The sequence below is a fragment of the Myripristis murdjan genome, chromosome 9 (genome assembly GCF_902150065.1).
Source record: "Myripristis murdjan chromosome 9, fMyrMur1.1, whole genome shotgun sequence".
Taxonomy (NCBI): domain Eukaryota; kingdom Metazoa; phylum Chordata; class Actinopteri; order Holocentriformes; family Holocentridae; genus Myripristis; species Myripristis murdjan.
Window position 1 is genome coordinate 22,745,025 of NC_043988.1, and position 24,015 is coordinate 22,769,039.

The 24,015-nt window shown below is 42.9% G+C and overlaps 2 protein-coding genes across 2 annotated transcripts; both read right to left on the reverse strand.

The window, feature by feature from the left end:
* Nucleotides 1-722: 722 nt before the first annotated feature.
* LOC115364743 (uncharacterized) lies at nucleotides 723-5,719 on the reverse strand. The gene has a single exon (XM_030059307.1). It carries the CDS (start codon nucleotides 5,717-5,719, stop codon nucleotides 821-823), a length of 4,899 nt encoding a protein of 1,632 aa, XP_029915167.1. The 3' UTR covers nucleotides 723-820.
* Nucleotides 5,720-6,780: 1,061 nt separating this feature from the next.
* LOC115364744 (uncharacterized) lies at nucleotides 6,781-11,737 on the reverse strand. The gene is made up of 13 exons (XM_030059308.1): nucleotides 11,635-11,737; nucleotides 11,413-11,516; nucleotides 11,055-11,327; nucleotides 10,828-10,921; nucleotides 10,683-10,707; nucleotides 10,311-10,518; nucleotides 10,055-10,189; nucleotides 9,579-9,641; nucleotides 9,385-9,453; nucleotides 9,166-9,258; nucleotides 9,007-9,075; nucleotides 7,439-8,623; nucleotides 6,781-6,786 (listed from the first exon to the last, which is right to left on the reverse strand). The coding sequence occupies exons 1-13, from the start codon at nucleotides 11,735-11,737 to the stop codon at nucleotides 6,781-6,783; spliced, it is 2,427 nt and encodes an 808-aa protein (XP_029915168.1).
* Between the last annotated feature and the right edge of the window lie 12,278 nt (nucleotides 11,738-24,015).

The window sequence follows — 24,015 nt, forward strand, 5'->3', positions numbered from 1 at the left end:
AACGGAACACCTCAGTATTGAAAGTGAACCTCTTGTGTACAGACAGTACACATGAAGGTGACATGGACTCAAACATGCAGAACTATATACATTTCAACTTTAAACAGACATACATTTAAAATTTTAACAGATATACATGAAGAGCTCATTTGCAAAAATCCCCATTTGATTTATTATCCTAAATCATGTCCTGTGTGTGTGTGTGTGTGTGTGTGTGTATGTGTGTGTGTATGTGTGTGTGTACTCCAAGCAGTATCAGTGAAACGGTGTATCCATTTTAAGAATGGCTTTTATCTGTTTTTGCAAATGAACTCTTCACATTTAAACTTTAAACAGAGACCAACAGCTAACACGTGGCAAACAGAGACTAACACATCCATAAACCTGTGACACATGATTACCTGATATACGGCCCTACACATGATTGTCCACAACTATACCTTCCCTAATTACACCTGAAACACATGATTTGCTTAATCTAAGATCTAACCATGATCATCTATTCCACATCATAAATACATAATCTAAAATCAATAATAAATAGACAATATAAATACTATAAATAATGACAATAAATAACAATCTATACAATTACAGTGGGACAGGCTCTAAAAAGACAACATTCATAGTGGTAGCCAATGTACACACCATGAACAACACAACACACTACAAGTCAGTTTCCTCTTAACCAACACACAAACGCGACAACACTAACATTTGCACCGGGACACTGCAATGTAGCTCCGTTTGACTCATCAAACAAAGAATTTACACCGGTCGTGTGAATTCATTGTTTGCTTCCTTTGCCAAACAAAACAACCTAACCCTCATCAAAATCCACGTCTGACTCGAAGAGGCCCTCTACCTCCTCGAAGTCAACAACTAACCCCTGATCATCGTTTACACTAAAACTACATACAACACCTTCGTGATCACTAAAATACGTGGGCATCACTGCACACTCCACATTATACTGTGTTGTTTTAACATAAACGTGATCAATTAGTGTCCCCTTCTCTGTAGTTTCTTGTGTTACATGTTGACTAAAACCTTTTTCACCCATAAATTTGCAAATTGAGGATGTTTTTAAAATGTTCTCATTGAAATCCCCCATTATTACAATTGTGTTACTGATTGGATGTAACCAATCAAGTAACTTCCCCAGATTTTGTTTGAATAAAGAAATTGGATAACACGGTGGACGATAAATTACTGCCAATAATATGTTGAATTTGTTGCACAGGCACACCAAACACTCCAGATTCAAATCGGGCACCTGCAGAATATCACAGTCCAAATTGTCTACGCTATACAAACCAACTCCACCGTGTTCTAGGTTCTTTAGCTCTAACAATTTGGGGTTACTGCTGCTGTAACACAAGCCACGAGGACGACTGTGGAAAGTGTAACCCTCAATTTGGACACTGTCTAATGAAGACTGTGCAGTGAGCCACGTTTCTGTCACAGCAATACAGGTAAGCTGTAAATGCTGCGTGCAAGACACCAAATCTAACACATGGCGACTTAAATTTTGAACGTTCATTAAATACACAGAGAAACTGTGTGCATTTAATGAAGGCTCTGGCTGCTCAATCAAAAATGGAGGCATGCTATCCAAGGCCTCCTTTATGGCGTCCTTGCAATAAATTGCCCTCTCTGTAAAATCCTCGATGATCAGTCCAGACAAGGCCCTAACGCGACTAAGCGCTACATATGCCTGCCCCGGTGCAAACACCCTCTTTAAGGACACTACCGCCTCGTCCACAGTGAGTCCTTGCACTTTGTGAACAGTGCAAGCCCACGCTAACCTCAGAGGAAACTGACGACGCAAACCGCCACGCTTAGTAGCTCTATCCTCCTCTGGATCAATGGCAGTAGACTGCAGGCATTCTACTGCTGCATGTGCACGGTTTTTCCTCCTATCTGAACCAATTTTCTCATCATCAAATCTAACATACACAGTGAGAGGAAACGTGGAATCCTCTCCAAAAACTATCTGAGTAACCGTGCCACATGCTCCATTGACCAGGCCGTCCGCAACATCCACGTTCTTACACAACATGACTCGCGCGTTCCTCGCTATACACAAAGTCTCCGGTAGAGACGTGTCCGCCGCCACGCCGTGATGCCCGGGCATCCGTTCCAAATTCCCTGTTGTCCTGTTAGTCACAAAATCCTGCGCCTCAATGGTGACATAATCAGGACAACAGTCAAACAGATAATTTAGGTTGTGCTCACTTACTTGCCTATTCGTCGCAAAGATATGCAAGGCTGAGCTCACCTCGCCGGTCTCGCGCATCTTCAACATTTCAATGTCGCTATCTAACATTGGGGTGGCCCTGGAACGCACTCTTAACCTATTAAGCATTTCAGCAAACACACTATCCTTCTGTCTAACTATCTTTTTCAGCTCCACGATGCTGAAATTACACCACAGGTCCACACCAACAGGACTACTATACAGAGGCTTCCCTTTAACGGGAGGCAACTGATAGAAGTCCCCGACAGCTATCACGCTAACATTACCAAACGGGGAAAAGTCGCCTGTCTGTTTAATCTGTCTTAACCTACCGTGGACATAAGCCAACAGATTGTGATTAACCATACTGATTTCATCTATGATTAAAATTTGGAGGTGACTTAATTTTGCTCGCAAAGAGTTTAGTTTATCTTCACCCAGAGGGGTGTAAGGTAAACTAGCCTGTTTGCCAATACTCAATGTGTGATGAATTGTTGCTGCATTCAAATTATATGCAGCTATTCCTGTAGGAGCAGTTAACAAAACACAGATATCGTCTGGTTGATCACAAAGTGTTGACAGCAGCCGCGCTGCTTCATACTGGATAGCCCTAATTAAATGACTTTTCCCCGTCCCTGCACCACCTGTCACAAACACACGCAGAGACTCTGGGTTTTTACCCATCACCTTCTGCAGACACCACTGTCTCACCCTATAAAAAACAGCAAGCTGTGTCTCATTCAGAGACCTAACAAGCGCCAAACCCTCAGTTCGAGATAAAATGGACCTGTTTCTCTCTAACTGCGCTACCTGTCTGCCACCAACAATCAAATCTGGCACATTCACCAACGACTCAACAAGCTGTTCCTCAGCTAACTCACATTCCCGCTGCTGCCTCATCTCCTCTAAACCTTCTAGGCGTTCCGCTTCCTGTTCAGGACAAAGCTCACCCCAAACATCCTCATCTACACCGTTGTTTTGCGCCGCTATCTCCTGAGCTAACTCAAGGTGAGGACAATTGACCTCAAACCTTGCCCTATTCTCATCGACAACATCACTAACCGAATGTACAGAGCCGTCGCTAAACAACACCTCACCATCGTTATAGAACTGCTCAAACAGCTCAAAGCCATCAGGTTTGAGGTCTGAGTCAGTTCTATAAGGAAGAAACAACTGCAACAGGCTCTGAAAATGTGCCTCCTCCTCTCTATCCAAATTAAAACGCATGTATCGCACCACTGCAAACTGAGTGCGTGTTCTCCTAAGAATGAATCCTAAGTCATTCTTCAGTTCAATTCTGTCTTTAGACATCTCATTTTTGCTGAGAACACGATACTCAGATGCAAAGGTAGCCATACACATGTTATCAAACACTACACTGTCAGGCCTATTCCTATACCTATCTACTATACTAATCATAAACATATCCTCCTCCCGTAGATCACGGGAGGCGGCCATCTGCCTCAACACACTGAGGGGCAAACTCATTCTAACTATTCTACTGCCTGTCGGCACAAACACGACCTTCCTGGAACACTCCCTAAGGTGCATGTTCGTTAGCCTATACACCGCCTCCTGCGCACAAACATCTCTGTTGTGTAAATATACACTGCCCAGCTTCCGCAGGGCTTCTTTGGCAGAGAGATTCCCTTGTTTTTTTGCTTCTTTTTGGGCATTAGTCAATAAGAGGCCAATTTCTCTCTCTGCTTTTGTAATATACGATATTATGTATATCACTACTGCGTAGGCGTCGGTGACAAAGCTAATGTCCATGTTAGCGTTCCAGCACTTCAACAACTTCTTACTATACTGATTGACCCAGACCTCGTTCACCCCTCTCCTATAGACTACCTTATGCTTTTTCTCTAAACGCCTATAAGCCATTTCAAAGATCTCCTGATTTATACGCAAGCTACCAAACAACTCCTCTACACTTGCAGGAGGCACATCGCGTTCCACAGCTTTCTTAACAGCCTCAAGAATTTTGTGTGCAAACTCTTTAGGCATCCTATCCCTATCCTCAAAACACTTACAGGCTGGCTTGTTTTCTGAATTAGATTCAGCCTCACCTGTCTTCTTGTTCTTATCACACTTGCACTCCCGCATTCTACAAATGAATGTGCGCGCAGAAACAGGTTTTGGAAAATTGAAACGACATGTCGTTTTGTGTTTTCTGCATGACTTTGAATGTCGTTTGGAATGTGTTTGAACAGATGACACCGTGTCCAATAGTGTGTCATCATCTGAGGGTAGCTCACACGTAACGTAACGGTCAATAAATTCTACGACTTCCTCATCTGTGTTTTTATCAATTTGGGGAGCACCCTCAATCCAAAACAAACAATGCACATGTGGTGAGCCTCTTTGTTGAAATTCTACCCTATAAAAGTAATCGATTATTTTGCCGATAGGTTGACAGGGAGACATGAGAACCTCTTTCAGAAAACAATGCCACCTGTAGTCAAACATTCGCGCCGCGGTCACAGGATTACGTCGCAACAACGCGCACCTATCAGCCCACTCCAAATCCTCTACCGTCTGCGATCTGCCTTCCTGTTTCAGGATGCTGGTCAGAAGATTCTGCCAGCGCATATCCGCAGACGAAAACGAGCAAAACCACGTCGGAATGCCTAACTGACGCACACAAGCCATCACGTCCTTCTGGACAGACTGCCAGAAGGCCGGAGTTCCTCTAATGGGTTTAAGAAACCTAAACCCATCATCACACGCCAACAACTGCTTCAAGGCGTCCGCATCTGCCAACATATCCTCACTAACCCGTTGAGGCCTCTGACCTCCTTTATCCTTGCGCAACGCGACAGAAACACTTGACACAACCTTGTCCAACTCCGACACGTACTGCGCAAAAAATATATACTCTACATTCCGCGCAAAACGACCGTCGGCATGCATAATCCTATTATTAAGATAACGCGCCAACGTCAAGTCGTGCCACCGGCCATCATGATACGTCTTACCACCCGTGGGAAACAACACGGGGAAACACTTTGCCTCGTTCGTGTGGTCAGAAAGCATTCTTACCGGACTATTCCCTTCTGCAGGCGCAATGTTCAAAATATCCTTAAAATACTGATCTAAAGCTTCCTGACCAATATCAACAGGCATAAGACAAGTGTCCTGAAACATGCAGTGCTGTTGTCTGTCATGTAACAGTTCATCCTGTCCTATGTCTGCTGATTCCGCTAGCTCACACATTTCAGACTGAACCGTAACCTGACCTGACCTGACCTCAGCCTCATCCTCACTGCCTGACTCGGCCTCTTCCTTTTCCCTATCTTCTTCCCTAACAAACTCGTTAACCCAGTCCTCATTAAAGTCAATTCCTCTATAATGAACATTTGTCCTCTTTAAGTAATCTAGCGCCTGTCTTACACGCAACGTATCGACAAACTGGTACTCGTAATGCCCTTTATATGTGAGTTTCCGCTTCAGCTTAACCTGAAGCAGAGACCCTTCCATATTCGAACGTGGCAACACATTCGCAGTCTGAACAATGTTGGCTGGAACACATGTCACTGGTCCATGTACTCCATTCTGCCCACCTTTAGGCAGTGCCAGCATTTTCATGAATGGAATGTGTAACGCAATAAGATGCTGTTCTAAACTATTCAAAGATCCCAGTTCAGCAGGAATGGGATCAAGCTCCAAGTTATTAACCCAGCATTCAGCTGGCATCTCACCTGAACTAAGCTTTCTATCACACGTGTAACAAATCCACAAATTACCGCGCGATGAAACCAACGAACACGGCGCAACACACTCACCAATACACCGATGCAAATATTGCTGGCCTATACACCTATCTGCCAAAGCCGCTGTCGCTGAACTTTGCCTATAAGTTTCCCTAACACAACTAACCACCTGATATCTAAAAAACAACCTATGACACACACAGCACACAAAATCAGGTCCATCTCTGACCTTTTCTAAAAACTGCTCCCTAACAAAACCAAAATCTTTTGACTTGTCTACCCTCTGCTTTCTACCTAACCTGACACTGGAAATTACTCTCTGCTTATGATCTACACTACCGTGATATTTACTCTTACTCCTTCTCTTACTCCTTTGTTTAAGATTCTCCCTATACTCTGTGCTGTCCCTATATTTGCCCAAAATCTTGCCCTTAACTCTCTCCCTGTGCTCACTGATGTCCCTATATTTGACAAAACTCTTGGCCTTTACTCTCTCCCTGTGCTCACTGCTGTCCCTATATTTGGCAAAACTCCTGGCCTTTACTCTCTCCCTGTGCTCACTGCTGTCCCTATATTTACTAATACTCCTCTCTTTAACCCTCTCTCTGTGGGGTAAATTCTTACTATATTTCCCTACACTCCACAACTTAGCCTTCTCCCTAAATACCACATTTTCTTTATATATCTTTCTAATCCTAAACTGACGTTTCTCCCTAAGTGAAATATCCAACTTTTCCTGTGTCCTTTGTCTCCTCCTCAGATACTTGGATAGAGACTTTCTACCTGACACTAACTCCCTAGAAGCCTCCACAATCTTGTCACTATTATCTACACCTACAACAGAACCTGGTAAATCACACCTAACCGCTGTGTTGTCACTATCTACAACATCCATTCTAGACCTAATGCTATAGCCTGCCACTTCCCTAACTTTACAGTAACCGTAACAACCATGCAGTCCAGGCTTACACACGCAAACAACATTCTCAAAATGCCGCCCCATGACATTCTCTAAATAAACACACTCCACTGACAAATGCTTACTACTACAGCTATACTTTATCCAACGTCCATCATGGAACGTAAACACACTAACGCCTAACCAATCAGCTGTCGCCTGAATTTCCACCTCTGTGGCCCAACTGCCGACACGCCTCATCCTGGACTGCTCAATGTACTCTAACACAGAGGAGTACTCACTTCTCAAAAGACTCTGATATCTATCTGTGTTCCTTTCTACCTCTTTACATACAGCTAACCTAATCTTACGATGGTGCTTCTGAGAACCACTCACCGCCTGAGAGATGGCTCTGAAGAAGCAGTTCCCATCGGCCACAATCCTTTCTTTGCTACAAGGAACACCTAACAACCCCTCCTCTGTGGCTGCCGGACTAACAACTTTCACGCAATCGACGTTTAACTTTGTGCATAAAGCACGACAAACATCTAAGCCGAGGGGATGGAAGACCAGCTCTTCGCTTCTCACCTCGCTAACAAATTCGACGTCCAAATTGACCTCTCGGACATCGAAACTCTTGGATTTCTTCGACATACAATTGCCGGAAGAAATAACACGCTTTCTGCCATCGGTCACCGTTGGTTCTGCCGCTGAACCGCTGCTCACCTCGCTGGAGAAACTAAAAACAGAAATGCCAGACAGTGCCGGACTTGCGGCAATGCTGACACCACACTCAGGCACACAAACGCCTGCAGACACCTCACTTTTTCTCCCAGCCTCAGTGAGCACACTAGACTCTGGTGCTGGAGCAGCGCTCATCCCAGTGACGAGACTCTCCACAGACACACCAGACCGCGCTGGACTTGCACCCGTGCTGACCGTGACACCACACAGCTCAAAGAGCTTCTCCCTCGAACGGAGACTGTCGGCCAAACGACAGATGTAGTGGTGCAGGTCGTCAAGACAGGCGAAATGCAGAACCACGCTTGTACCATTGTGGTGTAACAAGCCAGTGCTACTGCGTGAGTGACTGTCGACCACAGCGAACCGTCCACCCTCACGCACGATGGCAGTGGTGTTTCCGCACATTGTCAAAAGACATGTGGTGTATTGACTGAAGATTCTCTCCAGTCCATTACGCAAGCTGATGAATACACCGAAATCGATGTATTCACCTTCGGTCACGCCTACTTCGCCTAACACCGTGTCGCCAAAACTAAACCTAAACAGCTGTCCGTCTAATTCCAACTGCTGTGGCAAATCTGGCACAGACAGCAGATTAGACACATGGCTGAAGATGTTGAGGTCACGCAAACTCGTGTACAACTCATCACCTTCAACCAACGCGCGATCCAGATCCAGCCTGTCCCACGAGAACGCGCTCCTCACCGTGTGTTTGGCTAAGCTGACCAAAGCTATAGCCATACACTGCACACCTCCATACACAAATCGGGCATTTCCCTGATGAAACGACCCGCGCACAACTTTAGCTAGCCTAATCCTGCTGCTATCTATGTTAGACCCTGTTGCCACAGCATTAGCGCTAGACTCTGACTGAACATCTCTAACACAAATAGAAGGAACAAAAACAGCCTTAGCTTTGAAGATCTTCTGTCGCTCCTCTGGGACAGCAGGGCCCGCTGCGGCGACCTCCTCCTGAACGGCGACCACTCCCGGCACCTCGCTGGCCGACTCCTGGGCTGTCGCCTCCACCTGATAAAAAAAAAAAAACACAGCAGTGAGATTTTGGCAACGAAATGTCATTGCTTGGCTTCCGGATTACAGCAGAGATGGAATTGTGGGACCGTTTAAAAATTAAATATAATCTATATAACTAGTGCAATATGGTCTGTATAACTAGTGCTAAAAAACAAGAGCTAAATAATATTGAGTGCAATTGAGTAACTAGATGAAACAGAATGTAAACAGACTAAACAGTGTAAACAACTGAATAAACAGTGTAAATAATACCAAGTGCAATTGAGAATAACTAGATAAAACAGAATGTACACAACAGACAAATATGAAAACAGGAGAACCATTTTCCTGCTACCTCTCAATGCTAACTCACATATTATATTTAAACAAAGACAAACCTGCTGCACCGCTGGTCTGGGCCCGGAGGCGGACACGGTCCCACGGGCTGGTGAAGGTCTCGCCGGCACCTAAAAAAGATGGGGAAGAAAAAAAGCCTCATTTACATAATGCACTCATTCACTCGGGTTCTGCACGTTATAAAAAGTACTCTGCTGCACCTCCGGGACGGCCGGGCACGCTGCGGCAACCTCCTCCCGGACGACGACCACCCCTGGCACCACGCTGGACGACTCCTGGGCTGTCGCCTCCACCTGACACAAGACAAAAAAATAAATTAAAAAATCAAACAAGGTTTCACTAAATCACAGGAGAACCATTTCCCTGTTACCTGTCATAATAATAATTCACATAATATATATAAATAAACAAAGACAAACCTGCTGCACCGCTGGTCTGGGCCCGGAGGCAGGCACGGTGACACGGGCAGGTGAAGGTGTTGCCAGCACCTAAAAAAGATAGGGGAAGACAAAAGACTCATTTCAATAATGCACTCATTCATTCGGGTTCTGCACGTGTTATCAAAATACGACAAAACAATCCACATAGCTCACATACTAAACATGATACCAACCTGCCGCTTTCCTCCTCTACGCCTTGTGGCAACACCTTTCGGCGAACGCCTCACACGGGAAGTCTAAAAGAAGGAAAACAAACCTTGTTAAATGCAGTCTTAAATTCAATTTTGTCCAGGACATACACACGTACAATAGACTTTGCAAGCAAAGAAAAAAAAAACACAACAAAAGATCTATATGTATAATATCAAGGAAAAAATGTAAAAACAGTTGGTGGATGAGGAATGCGGATGCCGAGGGGAGCCACATGCACTGGAGCAGCCTGGGACCTGAGCCACACAACCACCAGCAGCATGATGACCTGACTCAAAAAGACACAGCACGCACTCAGAAAAACTCACAACCATTCACACACACACTCACACAGAGACAAGGGGAAACATTAGAGGCAAACCCATTTAACATTTTATAACTTAACAGAAACACCTTAAAGTCAGAACTAATATATAAATATAATTCTCAGGCAGTTTACCTGGCCAGCTGGCAGAAGGGCAGTGACGTCGCTGTCCGAGGATGGCGAAACCCTCTCCATGGCATCCAGGATGTCGCCGCTGAACCACACGGGGTTGGACGGGAGGACAGACTCTTGCACCGGAGATGCTCGAATCTTAAAAACCACAAAAAAAAATTGTCACCATTAAAAAAAAAAAAAAAAAAAAACACACACACAAAATAAAACCAGAAAAGATGCACAAATGTACAGCCAGAAAATGACTCAAACACATTACCTTGCCCTCCTGTCCGACGACGGTCCACTCCAGTGGGTCGCGGTGGCGGGGCGCGGGGCTGTGTCCTGTCACAACCAGCACGGGGGAGACCCTGGCACGAGGCGATGTCCGGGGGGGCACCGAGGGAGGAGGAGGAGGAGGAGGAGTCAGCTGGCGGACCGCGGCGTCCCACAGGGCCTGGACGAGGATCGGCGTTCCGTCGCTGTCGCTGAGGTGCACCTGGAAAACAGTGAAACACAGAACACATTGTGCTCAGCTTGTGTATCGAAAATGACAACCTTCAACTCCTCCATGTGTCATGTCACAACAACAAAGTATGCTGTACTTACACCGTCACGGCTCCACAGCTCCAAACGGTCCAGAGGGAGGTGCTCTGCCACAGACACGTACGGGAGACCTGCCGCAAAAGTGAGAAACATCATACATTCTGGTAATAAATACACTCATGTAAAACATATGAGGTTAAGTTCACGATACGTCAGTTATAATCAAACTGATGACCAAAACTAAGACGTACCCATGCGTGCTGCGACACGGCGGAACTCCTGGCGGAACAGCTCCTGCAGGCCAGGCTCGATGTTCAGGCGTGGAGGGAAGTCCAGCACGAACACCTACACACACACACACAAAAAAAAATCACGTTCAGAATCACATTTAGGTTTCTAAAAAAGCACATGTGAAAACACACGCTTACTGTGACAGCACAGGACAAAACAAATACTGCCAACTGCAAATTAAACACACCTTCGCCCAGCGGTTGCAAACTGTAGCCAGGAGAGCACCGAAGTCCAGCGACGCCTCTCCGATGTTCCTGCTGGCTGTCAGGTTGTTGCTCGGGGCGAGCACACACACCACGTCCGGGGTCCAGGGGAGAGCGGCGTGGGACACCTCCGTCCTCAGCTCTGCTGCATGCGCACCTGGAACAGAGAGAAAAGAAAAACACAGAGGTACCTCCGGCATCGCGACGATCCCATCCACCAGGGCCCGCAGGTGGGAGTCTCCCACGACGAACACCATCTGCAACGACAGAGACACGGCTTTAGAACATAGACACCGACTTCTTACGACCAGCACTGTGTTTCTGAAAAAGAAAAACTAATACCTTCTGGTCCGGCTTCTGGGCAGGAGTGACCAACTTGAAGCTGCGCTGGGTCAGCTTCGAAGTCGGCCATCTCCGCACGCGATGGCGGTACCCTGTACCGCGCCCTGTGTGGTTGACAACAAAGTTAAGTATGATGACACAAAATTCGTACTTTTTCACACAACATTCAAAATGCATCAGTTAAACATTAAAAAAAAAAAAAAAAAACTGTTTGATACTTACGAGCAACGAACTCGGGGACAGGCGGCTGGGGGGTCCATGGCAGCGGCTGCGCCATCCTCTGCTTCAGGGCCTGGGCCCGCCGGTGGGACTTGGCACGGGGCATCTAGGAATGAAAAACAAACAAACAAACAAAAAAAAATAAAATTAAATTTCCTCCAAAGTTCAAAGAAACTTTAAAAATTCAAGTGAATCTGTGCCAATCATACTCACAGACAATGCTTTCCCAGACAAGGTCAGCCTTCAAATACAAAAATGTTTCAACTTACCTTGGCAGTGCGTGTGTGTGTGTGTCTGTGTGTGTCTGTATGTGTCTGTGTGTGTCTGTATGTGTCTGTGTGTTGAAGGAGTGCAAATATGTGTGTTGATTAACAATTAGTTATGTATGTGTTTTTAAATGGAATAAATGTATCTGTGTTAAGTGGTTCTGGATCAGACGATCACAGATGTAGGTGCAGGTAGCTCGCCGGTCAATCGCAGGTCAAACGCAGGTCAGTCGCTCTCAATAGCAGCCAAAGCAAAGACAACACCAGATCTCACAGCCAATCGATATCAATATCTGTAAATTAAACAAAACATGTTTGATTTAAACATTACTTGTCTAGTAGAAAAAAACAACACATTTAATTGAACAGAACGTTACTGAAAGCATCCTGAATACACTTAGCTGTAGGAAATTTTTAGGTTTTAATTTTAAATAAGGTCTTTCTCTCTATAAAATGCTTAAGACACAAACCAGCATCCACATTGTGTTCAAGTAATTGAAAAAAAATGGCCAACAACACGAAAAATCATAATAAACCAGCAAACTGGCATCCTAATTACATTATTTGCTTGCCCATTACACAGAAAGTGGCTGACACAACATCTCACAGCTTAGCCATACCGGTGGACACAGACGCACCGAACTAAATACATCACAAACTACAGTTCCTGCATACAGCAAAAGACACACACGCCAGCATGTAAAGAAAAAAAAAATGTACAATTATCAATATTGAATCAAATAATTTCCTTGTCTCACAAGGAAGACCTTCTCTTACAATCATATTGGACCAACCACTAACACAGCTTTGCCTATGACACAACTATTTGCTCTTTGAATGCACACAAAAGCCACACACACTCAACTGAACTGCATATATCAAAACACTTCCATGCAAATAAAACCTGATATAAAACTACACAAAAAAAACACATGCAACTATTCATCATCAAAACAAATAACTTTCCTTTTTCACACAGCAAAAAAGTCTTCCTCTCAAAATGTTATTACACCACACACCAGCCCAACTATGACACTCTACACCTGCTCTTTGAATGCACACAAGCCACACACACTCAGCTCAACAACATATATCACAAACTCAGTTCCATGCAAATAAAACCTTATATCAAACTACAAAAAAAGAAACACACACACACACACACTAGCAAAGCTATGACTGGTGTACATGCAAAGAGTAGATATAGCTCTGTCACAAAGCCACACACACTCAGCTCAAGTACATATTACAAACTCAGCTCTATGCAAATAAAACCTTTTATAAAACTACAAAAAAGCACACACACATGCAAAAACTCATCATCGAGTCCAATAATTTTCCCATTTCACGCAGCAAGAGAAAGTTTTCATCTCACAATCTGGTTGAACTGCACACACCCACACACACACACTAGCAAAGATATGACTGGTGTACATTCAAAGAGCAGATATAGCTCTGTCAAAGCCACACACACTCAGCTCAAGTACATATCACAAACTTAGTTCCATGCAAATAATACCCGATTTAAAACTACAAGAAAACAAACAAACAAACAAACAAAAAACATGCATCTATCATCATCAAGTCCAATAATTTTCCTTTTCCACACAACAAGAATAAGTTTTCCTCTCAAACCAAACACTAGCACAGTTTTGCATATGACAGAGCTATATCTGCTCTTTGAATGCACACAAACCACACACACACACAGCTCAACAACATATATCACAAAATCAGTTCTATGCAAATAAAACCTTGTAACTACAAACACACACACACACACACACACACACAGGCCACACACTCTCAGCTCAACAACATATATCATAAACTCAGTTCAATGCAAATAAAACCTTATATCAAACTACAAAAAAAGAACACACACACACAAACACACACACACTAGAAAAGACATGACTGGTGTACATTCAAAGAGCAGATATAGCTCTGTCACAAAGCCACACACACTCAGCTCAAGTACATATCACTAACTCAGTTCCATGCAAATAAAACCTGATTTAAAACTACAAACACACAAACAAACAAACAAAAAAAAAACATGCATCTATCATCATCAAGTCCAATAATTTTCCTTTTCCACAAAACAAGAATAAGTTTTCCTCTCAAACCAAACACTAGCACAGCTTTGCCTATATCTGCTCTTTGAATGCACACAAGCCACACACACACACAGCTCAACAACATATATCACAAAATAAGTTCTATGCAAATAAAACCTTGTAACCACACACACACACACACACACACACACACACACACACACACGAGTGAAATAGTTTTCCTTTGTCACAGCAAGAAAAAGTTTGCCTCTCAAAATCTTATGGAACCACACACTAGCACAACTAGGCCTATGACACAGCTTTTCTTTATATGGGCACAAAATGGCCGACACAATGTCTCTCAGCTAAGCTACACAGAGCTAGGCCTATGACACAGCTTTTCTTTATATGCACACAAAATGGCTGACACAATGTCTCTCAGCTACACCTGCTCTTTGAATACACACACACACACACACACACACACACACACAGGCCACACACTCTCAGCTCAACAACATATCACAAACTCAGTTCAATGCAAATAAAACCTTATATCAAACTACAAAAAAAGAACACACACACACACACACACACACACCAAGTCAAATAATTTTCATTTGTCACAGCAAGAGAAAGTTTTCATCTCAAAATCTGGTTGAACCACACACACACACACACACACACACACAAACACACACTAGCACAGCTATGACTGGTGTACATTCAAAGAGCAGATATAGCTCTGTCACAAAGCCACACACTCTCAGCTCAACAACATATATCACAAACTCAGTTCCATGCAAATAAAACCTGATATCAAACTACAAAAAAAAAAAAAAAAAACATGCATCTATCATCATCAAGTCCAATAATTTTCCTTTTCCACACAAGAATAAGTTTTCCTCTCAAACCAAACACTAGCACAGCTTTGCCTATATCTGCTCATTGAATGCACACAAGCCACACACACACACACACAGCTCAACAACATATATCACAAAATAAGTTCTATGCAAATAAAACCTTGTAACCACACACACACACACACACACACACACACACACTCATACACACACACACACACACACGAGTGAAATAGTTTTCCTTTGTCACAGCAAGAAAAAGTTTGCCTCTCAAAATCTTATGGAACCACACACTAGCACAACTAGGCCTATGACACAGCTTTTCTTTATATGGACACAAAATGGCTGACACAATGTCTCTCAGCTAAGCTACACAGAGCTAGGCCTATGACACAGCTTTTCTTTATATGCACACAAAATGGCCGACACAATGTCTCTCAGCTCAGCTACACAGAGCTAGGCCTATGACACAGCTTTTCTTTATATGGGCACAAAATGGCTGACACGATGTCTCTCAGCTAAGCTACACAGAGCTAGGCCTATGACACAGCTTTTCTTTATATGGGCACAAAATGGCTGACACAATGTCTCTCAGCTACACCTGCTCTTTGAATACACACACACACACACACACACACACACACAGGCCACACACTCTCAGCTCAACAACATATATCACAAACTCAGTTCAATGCAAATAAAACCTTATATCAAACTACAAAAAAGAACACACACACACACACAAACACACACCAAGTCAAATAATTTTCATTTGTCACAGCAAGAGAAAGTTTTCATCTCAAAATCTGGTTGAACCACACACACACACACACACACACACACACACACACTAGCAGAGCTATGACTGGTGTACATTCAAAGAGCAGATATAGCTCTGTCACAAAGCCACACACACTCAGCTCAAGCACATATCACAAACTCAGTTCCATGCAAATAAAACCTGATCTAAAACTACAAAAAAGCACACACACCTGCAACAACTCATCATCAAGTCCAATAATTTTCCCTCTTCACACAGCAAGAGAAAGTTTTCCTCTCAAACCAAACACTAGCACAGCTTTGCATATGACACAGCAACACCTGCTCTTTGAATGCACACAAAAGCCACACACACTCAGTGACATACATCATAAGCTTAGTTTCATGCAAATAAAACATGATAGCAAACTACAGAAAACACACACATAGCAGTTTTCATCATCAAGTCCAATAATTTCCCTTTTTCACACAGCAAGAGAAAGTTTTCATCTCAAAATCTGGTTGAACCACACACACACACACACACACGCAAAGCTATGACTGGTGTACATTCAAAGAGCAGATATAGCTCTGTCACAAAGCCACACACACTCAGCTCAAGTACATATCACAAACTCAGTTCCATGCAAATAAAACCTTATATCAAAATACACACACACACAGAAAAAATGCAATTATTCATCATCAAGTCCAATAATTTTCCTTTTCCACACAAGAATAAGTTTTCCTCTCAAACCAAACACTAGCACAGCTTTGCCTATATCTGCTCTTTGAATGCACACAAGCCACACACACACAGCTCAACAACATATATCACAAACTCAGCTCCATGCAAATAAAACCTTATAACTACAAAAACACACACACACACACACACACACAAGTGAAATAGTTTTCCTTTGTCACAGCAAGAAAAAGTTTGCCTCTCAAAATCTTATGGAACCACACACTAGCACAACTAGGCCTATGACACAGCTTTTCTTTATATGAACATAAAATGGCCGACACGATGTCTCTCAGCTAAGCTACACAGAGCTAGGCCTATGACACAGCTTTTCTTTATATGCACACAAAATGGCTGACATGATGTCTCCCAGCTAAGCTACACAGAGCTAGGCCTATGACACAGCTATTCTTTATATGGGCACAAAATGGCTGGCACGATGTCTCTCAGCTAAGCTACACAGAGCTAGGCCTATGACACAGCTATTCTTTATATGCACACAAAATGGCCGACACAATGTCTCTCAGCTACACCTGCTCTTTGAATACACACACACACACACACACACACACACACACACAGGCCACACACACTCAGCTCAACAACATATATCACAAACTCAGTTCCATGCAAATAAAACCTGATATCAAACTACAAAAAAGCACACACACCTGCAACAACTCATCATCAAGTCCAATAATTTTCCCTCTTCACACAGCAAGAGAAAGTTTTCCTCTCAAACCAAACACTAGCATAGCTTTGCATATGACACAGCAACACCTGCTCTTTGAATGCACACAAAAGCCACACACACTCAGCGACATACATCATAAGCTTAGTTCCATGCAAATAAAATGTGATAGCAAACTACAAAAAACACACACATGGCAGTTTTCATCATCAAGTCCAATAATTTTCCTTTTTCACACAGCAAGAGAAAGTTTTCATCTCAAAATCTGGTTGAACCACACACACACACACACACACACACACACACACACACACACACACACATACACACACACACACACACACACACACACACACACACACACTAGCAAAGCTATGACTGGTGTACATTCAAAGAGCAGATATAGCTCTGTCACAAAGCCACACACACTCAGTTCAAGCACATATCACAAACTCAGTTCCATGCAAATAAAACCTTATATCAAAATACACACACACACACACACAAAATGCAATTATTCATCATCAAGTCCAATAATTTTCCTTTTCCACACAAGAATAAGTTTTCCTCTCAAACCAAACACTAGCACAGCTTTGCCTATATCTGCTCATTGAATGCACACAAGCCACACACACTCAGCTCAACAACATATATCACAAACTCAGTTCCATGCAAATAAAACCTTGTAACTAAAAAAAAAAAAAAAATCAAACAAGTGAAATAATTTTCCTTTGTCACAGCAAGAAAAAGTTTGCCTCTCAAAATCTTATGGAACCACACACTAGCACAACTAGGCCTAAGACACAGCTTTTCTTTATATGGGCACAAAATGGCTGACACAATGTCTCTCAGCTAAGCTACACAGAGCTAGGCCTATGACACAGCTTTTCTTTATATGGACACAAAATGGCCGACACAATGTCTCTCAGCTAAGCTACACAGAGCTAGGCCTATGACACAGCTTTTCTTTATATGGACACAAAATGGCCGACACAATGTCTCTCAGCTAAGCTACACAGAGCTAGGCCTATGACACAGCTTCTCTTTATATGAACACAAAATGGCCGACACAATGTCTCTCAGCTAAGCTAGCGGGCTAGCAAGGCTAGCGTTCCATTCAAATAAAACCTAATCTACTCGACCAAACACCATCAAAACACTTTAAAATTCATCACACGTCGATGGTAATGCCTTTTCTACAACTTAATAAATGTTTCAAGCCAACCACTTGTATCTCAGAAGTTAAGATTATCAAATAAAAGTTAGCTTTACATGTAAAGCTAAACGCCAGTAGGCCTCAGGCCTAGGTTAGCGCGCTAAGCTAGCGCTAGCTAGCGCTAGCTAGCGCTAGCTTAGCGCGCTAATCCAATCGACCAAATGCCATCAAAACACTTTAAAATTCATCTCACGTCGATGGTAATGCCTTTTCTACTTCTTAATAAATGTTTCAAGCCAACCACTTGTATCTCAGAAGTTAAGATTATCAAATAAAAGTTAGCTTTACATGTAAAGATAAACGCCAGTAGGCCTCAGGCCTAGGTTAGCGCGCTAAGCTAGCGCTAGCTAGCGCTAGCTTAGCGCGCTAATCCAATCGACCAAATACCATCAATAAACTTTAAAATTCATCTCACGTCGATGGTAATGCCTTGTCTATGTCCTAATAAATGTTTCAAGTCAATCACTTGTACCTCAGGAGTTGAGATTATCAAATACAGGTTAGCTTTGCATGTAAAGCTCGACGGCCCCTCCATCAAAACTCACCAAAAGCACAAGCAAACAGCACAATGCAAAGTACATAATCACTCTCTGAAATATAACATTTAAATTACCTGTGTTATCATCAACCATAGCCTCATATCAGCACAGAGTTCACACAATAGGCTAACGTTAAGCTAACAGAGATGAAAACAGGTCTTACCTCTTAGTCTGTGAGAAGAAGTGGGGGGGAGGGACACAGACGCACGGGGCTTTTATACGCAGCCCCCCCTGCGCCCCTCCCGATCTCTTTTTCAAATCAAAACAAGATGGATTACCATAGCACTGGTCATGTAAATACCTACTACATAATGTAATTGTAATAATAAAAAAAAAAAGTAATAATAATTATTATTTAGTAACTATTATTTTGTTAATAATAATTGATAATAATATTGTTAATAATATATATTATATGATATTATATTATAATTATTATACTATATTATTATTATTATTATTATTGTTATTATATATTACATTATGCCTGTCTGTGGATACTTCCTCTACCTCTTTTTTTACCATGGACTCTGGTGTGAAGAGGCAGACACTTGGCACTAATTAGGCCCCTGCTGTCTAAAGTAAAATACTGACAGCTTTCAAACCTACGCCGATGGAAAGAGGACAAAAATTCCTACAAAAATATGATATTTTGGTGTAGATTTGAACAAGTTTGTGGCTGCTGTGCAGACTTTTTTTACCCTTTTTGACACTGGTGTGTTCTGTTCTGCACTCTGCCTGATCATGTGACTCACTCTAGCTGCTTGCACATTCCCCTATACATACCCATTATAAGCTGTCAGAGGGAGCAGAAAGCACACTCAAACTTAAATTGTCATAGCTCAAAAATGGTAAAAGATAGCAAAATCATGTAAATACAAGATTTATAGATCCAAGTCTTGTGACTCGTTTAAACCCTGAAAAAAGTCTGTAACTCAAATTATGTCCGAGCGGCGTTACTTCAAACGGGTGTGGGTTTTCATGGATTTCTCCATTGGATTGAATGTGGATTTCTCTGTCTGCCTGCATTTTGGTCTGATTATGACACAGCTGCCAGTACTCATGTATTAGCGCAGTACTCATGTCACTCACACACTGGGACATCCTGGGCCTTTCAAAATAAAAGCCCAAAACTCTTTCCAACTGAAAGCACCAAAAAATACCCTTACAAATGGGAAAAATGGATGAATTGTCTGCACTTCAGTGACATCGTGGCGGACCGGCACCGGTGCGAGGGCCGACCAACGCTGCTTGCAGCTTTAATTAGGCCCTCGCCCTCCCTTAGGGAGAAGGGCCTATTGTTTTTGTATCGTTTTTTTTTTTTTATTATTATATCGTGTCGTTAGGCCTTAATTTGACCCCCTAAACGTGCTCAAAAACTCACCAAATTTGGCACGCACCCCAGGTCTGGTGAAAAATTCGATAAAATGGCAACTCGGACCCCCAAAGTGCAAAAATGGGCTCGCTAGCGCCACCTAGGCACAAAAAGGCACACGAAGGCGGCCGCTGCGGCCCACAGGAACGTGATAGAAAGACCAAACCAGCGCCGAAACGTAGGTCTCATCAAGGCCGAGATTTCACGCGCTCGCCCCCCCAACCTAAAATCAACAGGAAGTCCGCAATTTGCCTTTCAAAGTAAAAGTCGGGCCCCGAAATTGCGCGTTGAACAAAATTTATCTCCTCCGAGGCCGTAAATCGTGGCGGCTCCAAAAGCTAGTAGATGAAAGAGGATACCGTGCTTAACAAAAGTTCTGAAGGAATTATTATTAATTTGAACCGTTTGGGATTTATAAGCCCTCGAAGTCGGCAACGCCGACTTCGAGGGCGTCGTTTTTTCCATGGAGTTTGGCGTGAAGAGGCGCACAATTGGCACTAATTAGGCCCCTGGCGTCTAAAGTAAACGTCGCACGGCTTCGAAAATTATGCCACACGAAAGAGGACGAAAATTCCTACAAAAATATGGAATTAATTTTTAAATTGGAACAAGTTTGTGGCCGCTGTGAAGACTTTTCCAACATTTTGGACCCTGGCGTCCTCTCCTCTGCACTCTGCCCGGTCATGTGACTCACTCTAGCCAACTGACAATTCCGCAATACACACCCATTATAAACCGTCAGCAGGGGCAGAAAAAACACTCAAACTAAAACTGCCATAACTCAAAAACGGTGAAAGATAGTAAAATCGTGTAAATACAAGATTTATAGAGCAGAGTCTTGTGCCTCATTAAACTTTGAACTGCGTCTGTAACTGAAACGATGTCCGAGCGGCGTTACCTCAAAGAGAGGTGGGTTTGATCGATTTTTCCATTGGATTGCATGGGGATTTCTCTGTCTGCCTGCATTTTGGTCTGATCATGACACAGCGACACAGCATGACACATCGATATGTGTAGCTGACTCATGTCTCACACACATACACACACACACACATGCACGATTTCCCCATTGGATTGAATAAGGATTTCTGCCTGCAGTTTGGTCTGACCATGACACAGCTGCTCATGCCTGACCATGACACAGCTACTCATGTCGCTGACTCATGCTGGCCGCACACACACACACACACACACACACACACACACACACACACACACACATACATCCATGATTTCTCCAATGGATTGAATGAGGATTTCATCATCAACTATGGATTTCACAGGCCATAGCTGCCAGCGACAGCTGGCAGCTATGTATGTGTGCGTGCACACACACATTCATGATTTCTCCATTGGATTGAATGAGGAGTCCACTGTCTGCTTGCATGTTGCTCTGATAATGACACAGCTGCCATTCCTCATGTCAAGCACACACCAGGAAGTCCTCGACCTTTCAAAATAAAAGCCCTCCATTGGATTGAATGAGGATTTGACTGTCATTTTCGTCTGATCATGACAGCAACACAGCGACACAGCGACATAAGTCAGCTACGGGTTAGGGTTAGGGTAGCTGACTCATATCTCTCTCTCTCTCTCTCTCTCTCACACACACACACACACACACACACACACACATTCGTGATTTCTCCATTGGATTGAATGAGGAGTCCACTGTCTGCTTGCATGTTGCTCTGATAATGACACAGCTGCCATTCCTCATGTCAAGCACACACTAGGAAGTCCTCGACTTTTCAAAATAAAAGCCCCCAACTCTTTCAAAATAAAAGCACCAGAAATCCCTTAAAAATGAAAAAATGGACAAATTGTCTGCACATTCACGGCGTGGACACAGGGCGGGGATCATGTCTCACTCACATACACACACACACATACACAGTCACACACACAGTCACACACACACACACATGCACGATTTCTCCATTGGATTGAATGAGGATTTCTTCCTGCAGTTTGGTCTGACCATGACACAGCTGCTAGTACTCATTTCACACGCACACACACACAAACACACATACACACATGCATGTGGGTTCGGTGGGGTGCGAGGGCTGTCCATTGATGCTTGCAGCTTTTTTTTTTTTGTTATTATTATTACATCTAAATAACCCTTAATTTTACCCCCTAAACATGCTCAAAAACTCACCAAATTTGGCATGTACCCCAGGTCTGGCGAAAAATTCGATAAAATGGCAACTCGGACCCCCAAAGTGCAAAAATGGGCTCGCTGGCGTCACCTAGGCATACAAAGGCACATGAAGGCAGCCGCTGCGGCCCACAGGAATGTGATAGAAAGACCAAACCAACGCCGAAACGTAGATCTCATCGAGCCCGACATCTAACACACACAAATACACACACACACAGGCATGAGTATCAAGGCCGTAGCTGCCAGCGGCAAATACACACACACACACACACACATACCGAGGCCGTAGCTGCACTCACATGCACACACACAAATACACACACACACACACACACACACACAAACACACACAGGCACACACACACACACACACACTTTGCCAAAACCATGTGGGTTATGCCTCTGACATTTCGGTAATAAAACCTCACACCTCTCAAATAACTGTTTACTTTTCAAAAATAGTCTTTAAAATGGTGACATTATGTCCTTCATCTTAACTCATCAATACTTCAAGAGGTTTTAAATTTGTTCATAAAAAAAGCAAAAAGCAAACATCAGGCAGGGTAACATGCAGCTGAGGGAATATTACACTCATGACTTACACATTATAAGCTCCTCTGTTGGTCATCTCTTCATTCTTGATAACATCAATGCTGGATCATTTACTCATGTTTACATGTCAACTCTTTACCCATGTGAATAATATAGTTTTAATCATTACAATTTATACATATAACCTTCTATGTAGTTATATAATATTGCATTACACAGTAAAGCAGGAGTAGTATTACTACAGACTTGTTTTTCACAATACATTGAAAGGACCTTAATTCATAATATGACAGACAACATCTTGTACTTTAGAATATAAAATTTATTTTTCAATTCAATTTCATTTACATATAAATGTTTTGATGATGGCATTTTACTTTTAGTCATTGACATTTTTTCTCAGTACAGTTTAGTTATTTATTCTGTCAAGACAAACATTTAGAAAAATCATTGCTGTACTTCATGTATTGTTCATGTAAGAAAAATAAAATAGCATAGGCCTGGATTCCAATTCAATTCAATTTTATTTATTTGTATAGCCCAGAATCACAAATACAAATTTGTCCCAAAGGGCTTTACAGAACAATACAACATCCTCTGTCCTTAGACCCTCACATCGGATGAGGAACAACTCCCTAAAAAACCCCTTTAACAGGGAGAAAAATAGGAAGAAACCTCAGGGGAGCAACAGAGGAGGGATCCCTCCCCAGGACGGACAGACGTGCAATAGATGTTGTAAACACAGATAACAAACTATAATTAAGATAGGATTACTTTTTTAACTATTACCTCATACATCTCATGTCCTAGACCTACAATACTGAGACTAAAGTTCATCTGAACCACTTTGACAGGACATAGGTACAATGCATGTGCTGTCTCTGTCCCACGATGCCACTTGCTACAAGGCGACATAATCATCACTTGGGAGGTAGGGAAGTTGGGGACGCTGCACCACAGTAGCATCTTCAACCAGGAAGTTCCCCTCAGAGTAAAAAAAAGACAACATTTTGAGGCAAACATCACTGACCAACAGCATCTCATAGTACACTAACTAAAGTAACTACAATTTGTTGACAGGGCCACCCAACTGTGTAAAGTTGGTGAGGCATAGGGAGACAGAAAAGTTAAGAATGGGGGACACAAAT